Raw genomic sequence first — 15,734 nt, forward strand, 5'->3', positions numbered from 1 at the left:
CTTCTCCCCATAACCCCTGACAGCCCTGACTTGACAGGCCGAATGCCCTAATTCTGCTCCTATCATTTATGAACATGAAATATTCAATAATTTGATGAAAATCCTTGTCTGCATCTTTAATGTTTTTCTTCTTTCCATTTCTGACCAGAACAAAACCATTTTAATGTAATTTCTTCGGTTACTTCTTGACATCAATCTTGATGTCGACACTCATCCGTATTATACTCTTCTGACAGGTTAAATAATTTTCATATGTTTAAAAGTTCATAAGTTATCGAAGCAGAATTCATCCATCGAGCCGACACCGCCATTCAATTATGGCAGACCCATCTTTTCCTCTCAACCCCATTCTCCTGCCTTCACCATTTGACACCATCCCTTACTAATCAAGAATCTATCAGTCTCCACTTTAAAAATACCCAATGACTCCACAGCCATCGCGGGCGGCAATGAATTCCATAGATTGGCCAACCTTTGACAAAAGAACTTACTCATCATCTCCTTTCTAAAGGTATGCCATTTTATTCTGGAGCTGTGCTCTTTGATCCTAGACTCTCCCACTAGTGGAAACATCCTCTCCGCATCCACTCTATCCAGGCCTCTCACTATTCAGTAAGTTTCAATGAGAAGCCCCCTCATCCTAAACTCCAGCGAATATAGGTCCAGTGCCACCAAATGCTCACCATACGTTTTCATTGATAATGTGACAATATGTTATCTATTCTAAAGATAGACACAAAAAAAACTGGAGTAACTCAGCAGGACAGGCAGCATCTCTGGAGAGAAGGAATGGGTGATGTTTCGGACCCGGTCTGAAGAAGGGTCTCGACCCGAAACGTCACCCATTCTTTCTCTCCAGAGATGCTGCCTGTCCTGCTGAGTTACTCCAGCTTTTTGTGTCTATCTTTGGTTTAAACCAGCATCTGCAGTTCCTTCCTACACATGTTACCTATTCTATATATTACTTAAGTATGACGCCATACAGCTCAACATGAGATTAAATGATCATGGTCACTTTTAAAATGATAACATAAACAGTGCAGAATCAAAATCCATATATCATCCATTTCAGTGATTTGTTTCATTGAGTGGGAAAACGTTTTTTGAGAACAAATGAACAAATTAAATATTTGTTTAGTATTTAATTACATCTTTCCTGTGAATCCAAAGCATTTCACATTCAATAATTCTGAAGGGTAAATGATTATTACAACTATTTTGTACCTCGTACTGTGTTAGTGGTGTTGGTTGAGGGAGGTCTCTTGAGTATCCCTGAATTTATATCACTGGAATTTAGAAGGATGAGGGGGGATCTTATTGAAACATATAAGATAATTAGGGGATTGGACACATTAGAGGCAGGAAACATGTTCCCAATGTTGGGGGAGTCCAGAACAAGGGGCCACAGTATAAGAATAAGGGGTAGGCCATTTAGAACGGAGATGAGGAAGAACTTTTTCAGTCAGAGAGTGGTGAAGGTGTGGAATTCTCTGCCTCAGAAGGCAGTGGAGGCCAGTTCGTTGGATGCTTTCAAGAGAGAGCTGGATAGAGCTCTTAAGGATAGCGGAGTGAGGGGGTATGGGGAGAAGGCAGGAACGGGGTACTGATTGAGAGTGATCAGCCATGATCGCATTGAATGGCGGTGCTGGCTCGAAGGGCTGAATGGCCTACTCCTGCACCTATTGTCTATTGTCTATTGTCTATTGTCTATAAATCAAAGATAGACACAAAATGCTGGAGTAAATGCTCAGCAGGACAAGCAGCATCTCTGGAGAGAAGGATTGGGTGACATTTCGGGTCGAGACCCTTCTTCAGACTATGCATCATCGCCGACTATCCCTTCTGCTGGTTTGAATCGAACCTCCAGAATTCCCTTCATAAATGTCTCTACTCTCCGCCCATCTTTTCTCCTTTAAAGCACAAAGTACTCAAATACTAGAGGGCATAGCTTGAAGGTGAGAGGGGCAAAATTTAATGACGTGAGGGCAACGTTTTTTTACACAGAGGGTGGTAAGTTCTGCCAAGGTCGGTGGTTCAGACATACAATAGTGGCATTTAAGGGGCTTTTGGATAGGCAGATGGACATGCAGGGAATGGAGGGGTAAGAATCATGCACAGGTGATTTTAGCACCATGTTTGGCACAGATATTGTGGGCCGAAGGGCCTGTTCCTTTGTTGCACTGTTCTATGTGCTTCTTGAAGTGAGATCAGTCACTGTTGCAACGTAGAAAACAAAGGTGAAATTGGGCACAGCAAGATCTCTTGAAGTACATGATTCTACATAATAGTGCTGGAAGCACTCACCATCTTCTGTGGAAAGAGAAACAGACCCTGAATCAGGGTGTGGAATGGATGGAGTGAGAGGGGATGCAATACACAAAATTAGAGAAATCAACCACAGGGTTCTAAGATGTCCAAGCGAAATTTGAGGAGCCGTCCTCCAATTTGCGTGTGACTTCACTCTGACAATGGAGGAGGTTCAGGAGAGAAAAACCAGTGGGAATGGGAAGTGGGGAGTTAAAATGTTTTGCAACCAGCAAATTAATGTAGGCCAAGGTGGACTGAGCCTAGGTGTTCAGCGAAACGATCGCTCAGTCTGCGCTTGGTCTCGCCGATATATAGGAGTCTGGACAGAGAATAATGAATACAATAGATGTCAGGGTCCCTGAATGGAATCGAGGGAGGAGGTATAGGGATTGGTATTGTATCTTCTGTAGTTGCAGGGGAAAGTACCTGGGGAGGGGTTGGTTTGGGTGAGAAGGGATAAGTGATAGGAGTCAGAATTAGGCCATTTGGCCCATCAAGTCTACTCCGCCATTCAATCATGGGTGATCTATCTCTCCCCCTCCTAACCCCGTTTTCCCGCCTGCTCCCCATAACCTCTGACGCCCGCACTAATCAATGGGTGAATCAGGGGGGGTTGCGGGGGGAACGGTCTTTGCGGAAAGCAGAAAGGGGTGGAATCTGGCTGGAGGTGGCGAGAATGTCGGAGGATTGTGTGCTGTACACAGCGGCGGATGGGGTGAAAGGTTCACACATAATGTTTGAGTAGGAAAATAACTGCAGATGCTGGTACAAATCGAAGGTATTTATTCACAAAATGCTGGAGTAACTCAGCGGGTCAGGCAGCATCTCAGGAGAGAAGGAATGGGTGACGTTTTGGATCGAGACCCTTCTTCAGACTGTGTAAGAAAATAACTGCAGATGCTGGTACAAATCGAAGGTGTTTATTCACAAAATGCTGGAGTAACTCAGCGGGTCAGGCAGCATCTCAGGAGAGAAGGAATGGGTGACGTTTCATAGAAACATAGAAAATAGGTGCAGGAGTAGGCCATTCGGTCCTTCAAGCCTGCACCGCCATTCAATATGATCATGGCTGATCATCCAACTCAGTATCCCATACCTGCCTTCTCTCCATAACCCCTGATCCCTTTAGCCACAAGGGCCACATCTAACTCCCTCTTAAATACAGCCAATGAACTGGCCTCAACTACCTTGTGTGGCAGAGAATTCCACAGATTCGGGTCGAGACCCTTCTTCAGACTGATCAGTACCCACCCATTCCATTCCTTCTCTCCTGAGATGCTGCCTGACCCTCTGAGTTACTCCAGCTTTTTAAAAAAAATGTGATACACATAAAATGTGAGCATATGCTGGGCCCCACCTGGACCTCAGACTGTGCCTCTTTAAGTAGGTTGTGGGAGGCGGGGTTGAGATGTTACCCGGCCGCTGCAGCTCAGTCAGTGCCCGGAGTGGGGAGCGGCTTGGCTTGGCTTTGCTGTGCTGTTTGACCCAGCAGTGAGTGGCTGGGCGTAGTGCAGTGTTAGGGTGGAGGAGGCGTGCTATGGTCGCCCAGTGAGGCCGGGGATTGAGTTTGACTTGGGCCTTTTTGCTCAGACTCTGGGGCCATGGAGAACCCGAGGAGACACAGCATTAGAAAGGCTTAAAAGTGCAACATTTCACAATGAACTAACGCCCTCCATGCTTCCTGCTGATTTCCATAAGTTTGGAAATGTGCTCTATTTTTAAATACATTAGGAAATATCATATAGGAAACTATTTGCAGTTAATGGATTTTTAAAATATGCAGTGATTCTTTTTTTAAAATATATATATTTGTGTGTGTGTATATATATATATATATATATACACAGCCCACTGTGTGTTTCCTGCTCTCTATCTGGGACTGGCTTGGAGAGTTGAACTGGAGTCATGTCTGATTTGGGCTCTGGGATGGAGTCTTGTCTGTTGTTGGACGTGTTGAGATGGTTTGGACTCGTCGCTGTGTTCCTGGCCTCAGTCCTCACCCTGGCGCTGTATGGGTTTCGTTGTGTGACGGGGTTTTCCTGGGAGAGGATTGGAACTAAGTTTGGGTTGGGGGCAAGGGCGGCTGCAGGTTCTCCTCCGAGCGACCCTTTATTCGAAGGGGCAGCTCCTCTCCTCTCTTGGCTTCTCTCCCTGGACAGTTGGAACCGCCAGTGGCAGAAAGCTTGGCTCTGTGCACTCAACAAGGCAGCCTTGAGGAACCAGGTGAGTTTTGTGCCTCCCGACTAGATTTTTGAGTAAATGATACCCTTGCTTACTTGCAACAGCAGAAGGTAACAATAATGCAGAGAGGGGGAGGGGGGAGATGTTGCCTGACTCTCTGAGTTCCTCCAGTGCTTTGCTTTTTGCTCAAGATTCCAGCATCTGTTGGTTCTTGTGTCCCAGAATAAACGTTATTGCCTTGATTTATTTGAATGGGGAGCTCAAACAACATGGAGTAACTCAGCAGGTCGGGCAGCATCTCTGTGTTTTAAGTACAATGAAACTGCAAGGATGTGTAAAAATGTGTGAGATAGTCGATAATATTTAATGCACACAATTAGCTTCTGTTGGGGCTTGGCTGTAAGATTTGAAGTGTTGACCTTGTCCTTTGATGCTCAGCTGATTGATTTCAAGGTAGGATTTTTGTTTCAAATGTCAACATTTCTGTCTTTTGGCGTGAACAGAGCGGGGGTGTAACTTTTTGCCAAACGCTGAGTCTGTTAAGCTTAAATTAAGCTGCATTCATAAGGTTTAACGTAAGGTATCACTCTGAGGTCACCAATAATTTATTTATTCCTACATAGTGGTAGATCCAGGGTATGGACTGGTTCATGTCTGATAGGTGTGTCTGTTGGTCGTAAAAGCAATGAATGCAGAGATATTCAGTGGGTCGGGCAACACCAGTGAAGCAGCATCTGTGAAGAAAGGTTTTTATGTTACTGTGGATGGGTCTGCTTTGATTTTTTCTGCTGTTGTTCCGGATGTTTGGATGGTTTTCCTTGACAAAAGACAATAGACAATATGGGCAGGAGTAGGCCATTTGGCCCATCGAGCCAGCACCGCCATCCAATGTGATCATGGCTGATCATCCACAATCAGTACCCCGTTCCTACCCTCTCCCCATACCCCCTGACTCCGCTATCATTAAGAGTTCTATCTAACTCTCTCTTGAAAGCATCCAGAGAATTGGCCTCCACTGCCTTCCCTTCCCTTGCCAATGCTGCAGCGTCCCATGCAAGTTTGATGTGGATGAACATCAAGTGTGTGGGAAGGAGCTGTAGATGCTGGTTTAAGCTGAAGATAGACACAAAAAGCTGGAGTAACTCAGCAGGTCGGGCAGCATCTCTGGGGAAAAGGAATTGGTGACGTTTCGGGTCTAGGCCCTTCCTCAGAAAGTCTGACGAAGGGTCTCGACCCAAAACGTCACCCATTCCTTCTCTCCAGAGATGCTGCCCGACCTGCTGAGTTACTCCAGCATTTTGTGTCTACCTTTGGTTTTAACCAGCATCTGCAGTTTTCTTCCCACATAATTTTTTTTTAACATGGATTGATTTTGCTTTTATGCATTAATATGTGTGTTTAGAGGCAACATGGAGGTGGATGATTGGCTTGCAAAGAGAAGATCCATTATCTGTTACCTATCAGATCGTCAGGTTGTCCCAGAAAACTTAGCCATGAAGTCATTTTTGAATTGAAGTGACTACTGTCGGGAACTGATGCATACATACCACAAGCTCCTAAAAACAGTGATAATCAGCCAATGCTGTTTTTCTTTTTAAATAAGCAAAACACAAAGTCTTGTAGGAGCTCAGCGGGTCAGGCAGCATCTGGGGAGGGAGCTGGACGGGCAACGTTTCAGGTTGGGACCTTTCTTCAGACTGAGTCAAGTCTGAAGATTTCCTCCAATGTTTTGTTCCTTGTTATATTTTGCACTTTAGGCAGCATCTGTGGAAGGAATGGATAGGCGATGTTTTGGGTCGGGACCTATCTTCCAAATGAAGAGACCCACCTTGCCTGTTTCTTTGTTGTATGGTTCCTTGAAAGCAGTTTTCAGTTCAGTTTATTGTCATGTGTGCCGAGGTACAGTGAAAAGCTTTTGCCATGCATGTAAAGTGCATGAACGAATGCCTGCCAGATAAAGTGGAGGAAAATCTTAAGATGGTTTAGGAAAGGTTTGGAGGGATCTGGGTCAAAAAAAAATGGGACTAGCTTAATTGGGTGCCTTGGACATCATGGATGAGTTGGGCCAAAGGGCCTGTTTCCGTGCTGTAACAAGGCCTGAGCAAATGCTGGCACATAAAATCAAGGAAAGTCTTCTGATGGATTCTAAGAAATAAAGATTTGTAATAACAAAGGTGACATGAAAGTGAAAATGGAAAGGATGGCTATGGTTCAAAAATAATAATTTGTATCTTTTCATATTTGAGAAATATTTCACATTCAGAAATATTTAGACATTGAAATGGAGAGGATTGAAATATTGGAAATGAAAAGCTTAGGGAGAGAAGAAATGGACGTTTAGCCCAAATAAAGTGTATTTCAGGCTCCTTAGAGTGGCAAATTATTAAATGATAATGTTTGGACCATTTACCAAATGGTTTTTGGATACAGCTAGCTATGCAAGGACAGGAAGACTGAGTGTGGTGCCTTTGTTTTACAAGGCAGTAAGGAGTGGACTAATTAACTACACGATAGGTTAATAAAGGTTGGTCAGCAAATTAGAAGAAGCCTTTTCTGAGGGAGAATATCAGTCAACATTTTGAGGCCAATGTTAATCAAGAACAGGCCACATCAGTTTATTAAAGGATAGTATGTTTGACTATGATAGTCCAAAACATTCAGGTAACAATAAGGCCCTTTGAAATCGCATCTGATATGAAGTATGTTGATTTAAGCAAGGTGTTTATAATGATTTTACAAAAATGATGGGAGTCTCACATAAGGGGTGTAGTTGCAAGGTAAGTGGTCATTGAAGACTGCAAAGGAATTTCTTAAGGGCAGTGAATGTCTGGAATTCGCTACCTCTGGGTTGTTGGGGCTTGATCACTGGAAGGATTTAAGGAGGAGGTAGATACATATTTGAAAGATTGGGGAATTGAGGTCCATGGGAACCTACCACAGAAGACGAGTTGATGCCAGGGCTGATCGAACAAGTCTGAAGAAGGGTCTCGACCTGAAACATCACCCATTTCTTCTCTCCAGAGACGCTGCCTGACCTGCTGAGTTACTCCTGCATTTTGTGTCTATCTTCAGTCCTATTGAATGCTGGAAAAAGACAAAGCACTGGAGTGACTCAGCGGGTTAGGCAGCATCTCTGGAGAACATGGATGAACATAAGACATAAGAGCAGAATTAGACCATTTGGTCCATCGAGTCTGCTCCACTATTCGATCATGGCTAACCTATTTTTTCCTGTTAACCCATTCTCCTGCCTTCTCCCTGCAACCTTTACTGCCCGTACTAATCAAGAACCTATCAATCTCACTTTAAAAATACCCAATGACGGCCTCCACAGCTGTCTGTGGCAATGAATTCCACAGATTCATCACCCTCTGGCTAAAGGAATTCCTCCTTGTCTCCATGCTAAAGGTATGTCCTTTTATCCTGAATCTGTGCTCTCTGATCCGAGACTCACCCACCACTGGAAACATCCTCTCCACATCCACTCTAGGTGATGTTTCGGGTCGGGATCTTTCTTCATGCTGATTGTAGTCGGGGGAAGAAAGCTGGAAGGGAGGTGGGAGCAGGACAAAGCCTGGCAAGTGATGGATGGACACAGGGAGGATGATTTGATTAGTGGATGGTTGGACAAAGGCCAGAGATGAAAAGAGGCAAGGCTGTGAGATAAAGAGATAACCTTTTGGGTCGGGAGCCTTCTTCAGACATGTTGATCGCTGAGACAGGTTTGGACCAGATGACTTAATCTGCTTCTGTGTCCTTGTGGAAAATAATAAAAATCCCACAAATCTCCGAGAAAGTGGCAAGGTGAATATAAAATTTGGCTGAGGACAGAGAGCAAACGATAATAGCGAACAGGTGTTATGGCAGCTGGATTGCTGTAAATAATGGCCTTCCTACAGGGCTCAGTAAAAGTGGTTAAAAGTGTGCAAAACACCAAGGTCATAAGCCGGTGCCTGAATCTTTTTAACGTGGGTGTGGACGTTGCACACCAGCCACCACATAGCCGTTGACATACAGACCGGGGTCTTGGTTCAGTGACAAGGAAGCTTTAAGATGACTGGAGATGGGGACATCCTCCCTGTGTCCAATGCATATTACACGTGCATATTCGTGGGCACCCCCTATCCAAAGGGATGTAGATTTAACAAGTAGTAGAAACCAGGAACTGCAGGTGCTCATAAGGTCATAAGGAATAGGAGTAGAATTAGGCCATTCGGCCCATCAAGTCTCCTCTGCCATTCAATCATGGCTGATCGATCTCACCCTCCTTACCCGAATCTCCTGCCTTCTCCCCAGAACTTCTGACAAGAATCAAGATGCTGGTTTACAAAAATGGCCACACAGTGCTGGAGTAACTCAGTGGGTCAGGCAGCATCCGTGGAGAACATGTATAGGTGACATTTCTAGTCGGGACCCTACCTTAGACTAATTGTAGTTGTGATTTGTATCCATTTGCAAATAAGTGAACGTTGTCCGAAAAGCCGGCATATCTTTAAGGGTGGCACGGTGGCGCAGCGGTAGAGTTGCTTCCTTACAGCGCCAGAGACCCGGGTTTGATCTTGACTGTGGGTGCTGTCTGTGCGGAGTTTGTATGTTTATCCTGTGACCACGTGCGTTTTCTCCGGTTGCTCTGGTTTCTTCTCGCACTCCAAAGACGTACAGGTTTGTAGGTTAATTGGCTTTCAGTAAAATCGAACATTTCCCTAGTGTGTGGGGTAGTGCTAGTGTACAGGGATTGCTGGTCAGCGTGGATTCGGTGGAACGAAGGGCTTGATTCTGCACTGTATCTCTAAACTAAACTAAGTCAAACTGCATTACCTGAAACTGATGTAGATTCAGACCCCATTTCAGGCAGTCTGTGGTCTGATATTTAAGTGCAGCATCGATGTAAAAATGCAACTGTTTGCTTCAGATAGACGCAAAATGCTGGAGTAACTCAGCGGGTCGGGCAGCATCTAGGGATCGTATTCCTTCTCTCCAGAGACGCTGCCTGTCCTACTGAGTTACTCCAGCATTTTATGTCCATCTTCGGTGTAAACCAGCATCTGCAGTTCCTTCCTGCACTGTTAGCTTCTGGTGCTTCAATGATGTTTTAATTGGAGTCACACAGCATGGAGATGCCATCTCCACCACTGAGCCCGCCCCAACCATTAACCACCCACTTGCGCCAATTCCATTTTATTCTCCCCATGTTCTCATCGACTAGCTCTAGAGTTTACACACGGGGTGGGGGGCAAATTACAGTGGCCTAGTAGCCCACCAAGCCTCATGCGTGCCTTTGGGATGGGGGAGGGAGCTCGATGGAACTCTCATGTTCACAAGGAGGACGTGCAAGGTTCCCATGGGCAGCACCAGAGTGATCAGGATTGAGTCCAGGTCTCCAGAGCTGTGATGACCCGTACTGCGGCCGAACAAAAAGTCCTGTTCATCTCCTGGCTCTTATTTCTGAAACAACCTTCCCTCCCAGCTGCTTTGCCATTTATCTTGTGTGTACAGATCGGCTAGTTATCTTCCCGACAATGTGTTACTGATTGCATTCTGAAGAAGCTTAATTGGTTTGTAATGTACTTTGGAACATTGTGAGGGGAAAGTTGCTACATAAATGCAACTTCTGTTGACTAAATGCATTGGACCAAGCAGGGGCTTCTTTCATTTGCCCGGCACGGAACTAAAACTTTTCTAATCTCCAGTTTCATGTGTTTTTGTCTTTTTTTCCCCACCATTATAGGGGACAAAATTGGGAAGAGTGTTGTTCAACTTCCTCCTTTAGTTAAATCCTTTATTGTTTAAATGAGAACTCTTCAGAGCAGGATTATTTCCCCATGACTGTAAAATGTTTGATCTCTCTGGTTTCACTTCTTATACAATATATGGACATGACCTTTGTATCATGTCATGTCTGGGTTTAGCTATCATTTAATTATTGCCGCCCTTCACTTTAAGTTAATCTTTGACTTTTATTACCTTATCCTTTGCTGTATTTGCTGATGTTGATTGATTGATTGATTGAATTAATCAATGGAAAGGTCCAGCATTGAAACAGGCCATAGAGTCCATGCCGACCATCGATCGCCAGTTCACGCTAGTTCTACCTTATCCCATTTTGCATGCGCTCCCTACACACCAGGGAAAATTTACAGGACAATTAACCTACAAAACCCAACTTCTTTGGGAATGTTGGAGGAAACCAGAGGAAGCCCACACGGTCACTGGGAGAGCGCGCAACTCCACACAGAAAGCACCCGTGCTCAGGATTGAACCCGGATCTCTGGCGCCATGAGGTAGCAGTTCCTCCAGCTGTGCCACTCTGCTGCCCAATGTTGCTCCCTCTCTAACTTTGTCCAGTTCATCCGACTGTGTAAAGAGGGGTCCCGACCCAAAACGTCACCTATCCACGTTCTCCAGAGATGTTGCTTGACCCGCTGAGTTACTCCAGCACTTTGTGTTTTTCTCCTGGCAGTAAATGACCTGAATCATTGTCTTTGTCGTCGTCCCCCCCCGCCCCCCTTCACTGTGTCCTTCACACTCTAAACATGGGCATATATTTTCTTTGGACGTTCTGTATATGAGTGAAGTTGCAGCATAAATTGCTTTCTGCCCGCTAACACTCATTCATGAAATTTTGTCCGCTGCATCTTAGTAGGTAGAGAAGATGGACACAAAATGCTTGAGTAGCTCAGCGGGTCAGGCAGCATCTCTGGAGAAAAGAAATGGGTGACATTCCGGGTCGAGGCCCTTCTTCAGACAGAGACTTGCCTCTGACTCAGTAGACTGTGACTTCAAGCCCGACTCCAGAAATTTGCACAAAATCCTTGCTCGCATTTAGTGCATTGCCTTAGTTTTTTGAGAAATGTTAAATCGATCCTCTGTATGTTGTTCTAGCCTAGAGATTCCTTTAAGGAAGGGTGGTGAGCCGCCCAAACTTTATCAGTCAGCCACAGACAGATAAATAACCTGTTTTGGTTATTTGCGATGTGCTTTTTAACGGGCTTCAGTATTGCCTTTCCAGCATTGCGCAGTGACTAGTTTATTCTAGTTTAGTGACACAGTGTGGAAATGGGCCCAATGGCCCAGCGTGTTCGCCCTGACCGGTGATTGATACGCAAATTCTGTCCTACACACTAGGGACAATTTACAGAAACCTACAAACCTGCACGTCTTTGGAATGTGGGAGGACACCCACGTGGTCATAGGGAGAACGTGTTAACTCCGTACAGACAGCATCCGTAGTCGGGAACGAACCCGAGTCTCTGGCGCGGTAAGGCAGCAACTCTAGCGCTGCGCCACGGTGCCACCCTACTTTGCCGTGACTACTTCGCAGAGAAAAAGTGTTGTACCATTTTAGAATTCTGAGATGGAGCATTAAATAATTCCTTGAATTTTGTTAATACAAATTAGTCTGTCAGCATTCATCACCAAATCCTGTAAACCTGGCCAGGATGTTCATAAGTTTTAGGGGCAGGATTAGGCCATTGGGCCCATCAAGTCTACTCCACCATTCAATCAGGGCTGATCTATCTTTCCCTCTCAACCCCATTCTCCTGCCTTCTCTCCATAATCCCTGACACCCTTGCTAATCAAGAATCTGTCAATCTCTGAGAGAGTTTCTTTTGATGGTGAAATTGTGCCTTAGTCATTACCTTCAGGATACAAAACAAGGGAACGATGTGTAGGAAAGAACTGCAGATGCTGGTTTAAATCAAAGGTAGACACAAAATGCTGGAGTAACTCAGCGGGACAGGCAGCATCTCTGGAGAGAAGGAATGGGTGACGTTTCGGGTCGAGCCTGATGTCAGGGGAGTGGGCGGGTACAGAGATAAAATGTAGTCGGAGACAGTAAGACTGGTGGAAGAACTGTGGAGGGGATGGAGAGAGAGGGAAAGCAAGGGCTACTTGAAGTGAGAGAAGTCAATGTTCGTACAGCTGGGGTGTAAGCTACCCAAGTGAAATATGAGGTGCTGGTTCCTCCAATTTGCGCTGGGCCTCACATTGAAAAAGGGGAGGCCAAGGACGGAAAGGTCAAAATGGGAGGGGGAGTTAAAGTGCTGAGCAACCAGGAGATCAGGTAGGTTTAGGCGGACTGAGCGGAGGTGTTGAGCGAAACAATCGCCGAGCCTGTGCTTGGTCTCGCCGATATGCAGGAGTTGACACCTGGAACGGCGGAAACAGTAGATGAGGTTGGAGAAGGCACAGGTGAACCTCTGCCTCACCAGAAAGGACTGTCAGGGTCCTTGGACGGAGTGGAGGGGGGAGGTAAAGGGACAGGTGTTGCATCTCCTGCAGTTGCAAAGTACCTGGGGAGGGAAAGATGCAATCTTTCAATCTGAGAATGAATTATTACGTATTATATTTTCATGTGACTATTTTAGCTATTATTTTGCAAGTCATGTAGGGGGAATGTCGGTGCCAAAATGAGGTTCGCTGTTTATTTTTGGTTTTTGGAAATTCTGGAAAATTCTGGAAATTCTGAAATTCAACTTGAGTGATGAAGTGAGTTCTAGTCAGGACAGAGACTGCGTTTGTACGTTGTGCTGGAGCTTGCATTTGCACTCCGGAGTTCTTGGATGTGTGCCTGTATGTAGACAGGACAGGGTATTTCCATTTGGAAATATTTGCAGAAATGAGGAACTGCAGATGCTAGTTTGCAGAAGAAGGACACAAAGTGCTGGAGTAACTCAGTGGGTCATGTACCATGGATCGGTAACGTTCTGGGTTGGGACCCAGCTTCAGACTGATTGTCGAAGGGGTGGTGGTGGGGGCGGCGTGGGACTTGAACCTTTCTCTTCTCCCTCTCTCCTCTCCCCTCCTGCCTACATTCGTTTCTCCAGCTTCACAATCCGCAGCTCTTCAATCCTTTTATCGCACATCTTCTGTGTTTGCATCTCTGGCCTTTGTCCAACCCCCTTTCACGTTTATCCACCTATTGCTTGCCGAGTATGTAGGGATGAACTGCAGATGCTGGTTTACCCCGAAGATAGACACAAAATGCTTCAGACTGAAGAAGGATCTCGACCCGAAACGTCACCCATTCCTTCTCTCCAGAGATGCTGCCTGTCCCTGCCCGAGTCACTCCTGCATTTTGTCTATTACTTGCCAAGCTTTGTCCTGCCCCTCCTCTCTTCCAACTTTCTTCCCTAACTCCCCCCCCCCCTACACAATCAGTGTGAGGAAGGGTCTCGACCCGAAACGTCACCTGTCCATGATCTCCTGAGGTGCTGCCTGCCCCGCTGAGTGACTATGGCGTCCATTTTGGAAACCAGTGTCTGCAATTCCCTGTCTTTACTTGCTGTCTTTGTTCTTTCTGTAATGGGGGAGTTTAGTTTGGGGGTTCAGTGTGGGAACAGGTCACGCTGATCGGTGATCCCCACACATTAACACTATCTGCACAGTGTTGCACGGGGGCGCAGCGGTAGAGTTGCTGCCTCGGGTTCGATCCTGACTACGGGCGCCGTCTGTACGGAGTTTGTACGTTCTCCCCGTGACCTGCGTGGGTTTTCTCCGAGATCTTCGGTTTCCTCCCACGTTCCAAAGACGTACAGGTATGTAGGTTAATTGACTGGGTAAATGTAAAAATTGTCCCTAGTGGGTGTAGGATAGTGTTAATGTGCGGGGATCGCTGGGCGGCGCGGACTCGGTGGGCCGAAGGGCCTGTTTCCGTGCTGTATCTCTAAATCTAAATCTAAATCCTACATGCACTAGGGACAATTTACAATTTTGCCAAGCCAATTAGCCTACAAACCGAAATGTCTTTGGAGTGTGGGAGGAGAATGGAGCACATGGAGAAAACTCTCGCAGGTCACGGGGAGAGCGTACAAACTTCCTACAGACAGCACCCGTAGTTGGGATGGGACCTGGGTCTCTGGTGCTATAATGCAGCAACTCTACCACTGCGCCACCGTGCCAAGTTTGAAGTTAATTTGGGAGATGCTGTTGAAGTGATTACAATTACAATCTTCAAACAAGGGGCCACAGTTTAAAAATATGGGGTAGGCCATTTAAAACTGAGATGAGGAAAAACTTTTTCAGTCAGAGAGTTGTGAATCTGGAATTCTCTGCCTCGGAAGGCAGTGGAGGCCAATTCTCTGAATGCATTCAAGAGAGAGCTGGATAGAGATCTTAAGGATAGCGGAGTCAGGGGGTATGGGGAGAAGGCAGGAACGGGGTACTGATTGAGAATGATCAGCCATTATCACATTGAATGGCGGTGCTGGCTCAAAGGGCCGAATGGCCTCCTCCTGCACCTATTGTCTATTGTCAAAAGATGTCTGGACAGGATCACGTATGGGAAAGGTTTACAGGGCAAACGGGCTCAGGCGAACACCTTGTTCGGTGTGGATGTGGGGCCGCAGAGCCTGTTTCTTTGCTGTCTGAATCTGACTCTATATTGTAGCTCTTTGTTTTTTTTAACATCATATTTCGCTTGCTATACACTGAGGAACAATGGTCTTACAGTGATGGTCTTCATCTCTGGGAGTAGTGGGGCGCATTGTGGAACCTGATACAGGCTGTTCCAGAAGTGTGTCAGTATTTGCAGGATATATTCAGAAATAGATCTACCCCTGACGATTTGATTATTTTTTCTTGGGTACCAAATGATTTGATTTAAGAACTGTTTGTCCTTGCTGAAAGATTCATCTGTGCTATCAAACTATGTGTGTGGTCTTGAAAGCACAAGAGCTGTTCTAATGGGCCATTGACATCATTGGATGCAGGCTCCACACAAGTGACAGTCTGTGTAGGAAGGAACTGCAGATGCTGATTTACACCGAGGATGGACACAAAATGCCGGAGGAACTCAGCGGGTTAGGCAGCATCTCTGGATAGAGGGGATGGGTGATGTTTTGGGTCGAGACCCTTCTTCAGACCTTGAGAGTCAGGGGAGAGGGAAAATAGCGATATGGAAGGGCAAGGTGTGAAAACAAGAGATCGAAGGGGACGAAGATCAAGGAAAATGTAGAATGGATCCTCCTGTGAAAGGAAAGAAAGATGGGTTTGTCCATGGGGGTGGACTTTATTCCTGAAGCTTCCAATATGTATTGTCCGAGTTGTTTTAGGAGTTGGATTGCTGTAGTTGTGAAAATATAGAAGCCATTCCTTGATTTGGACATTTAGCTTTAGGTTTATTGTTGTCGTGCGTACTGGGGTACCGTAAAAGGCTTCATTTTGCATGCTATCCAAAATATAAAACATAAATGCAATTAAATCAAACTCGTCCAGTAGGTAGAGCAAAGGGGAAGATTCTCAGC

The 15,734-nt window shown here is 45.7% G+C and overlaps 1 protein-coding gene across 1 annotated transcript in view; it reads left to right on the top strand.

The window, feature by feature from the left end:
- The first annotated feature begins 2,983 nt into the window (after window positions 1–2,983).
- Window positions 2,984–15,734, top strand: part of LOC144598457 (C2 domain-containing protein 2-like) — a 60,407-nt gene continuing 47,656 nt past the window's right edge. Inside the window, exons 1-2 of the mRNA XM_078408600.1 lie at window positions 2,984–3,048; window positions 4,467–4,530. Of these exons, the coding sequence (XP_078264726.1) occupies window positions 2,984–3,048; window positions 4,467–4,530 (129 nt within the window). The remainder of the gene's footprint in view (window positions 3,049–4,466; window positions 4,531–15,734) is intronic.

This window comes from Rhinoraja longicauda, chromosome 12 (genome assembly GCF_053455715.1).
Source record: "Rhinoraja longicauda isolate Sanriku21f chromosome 12, sRhiLon1.1, whole genome shotgun sequence".
NCBI classification, from domain to species: Eukaryota; Metazoa; Chordata; class Chondrichthyes; order Rajiformes; family Arhynchobatidae; genus Rhinoraja; species Rhinoraja longicauda.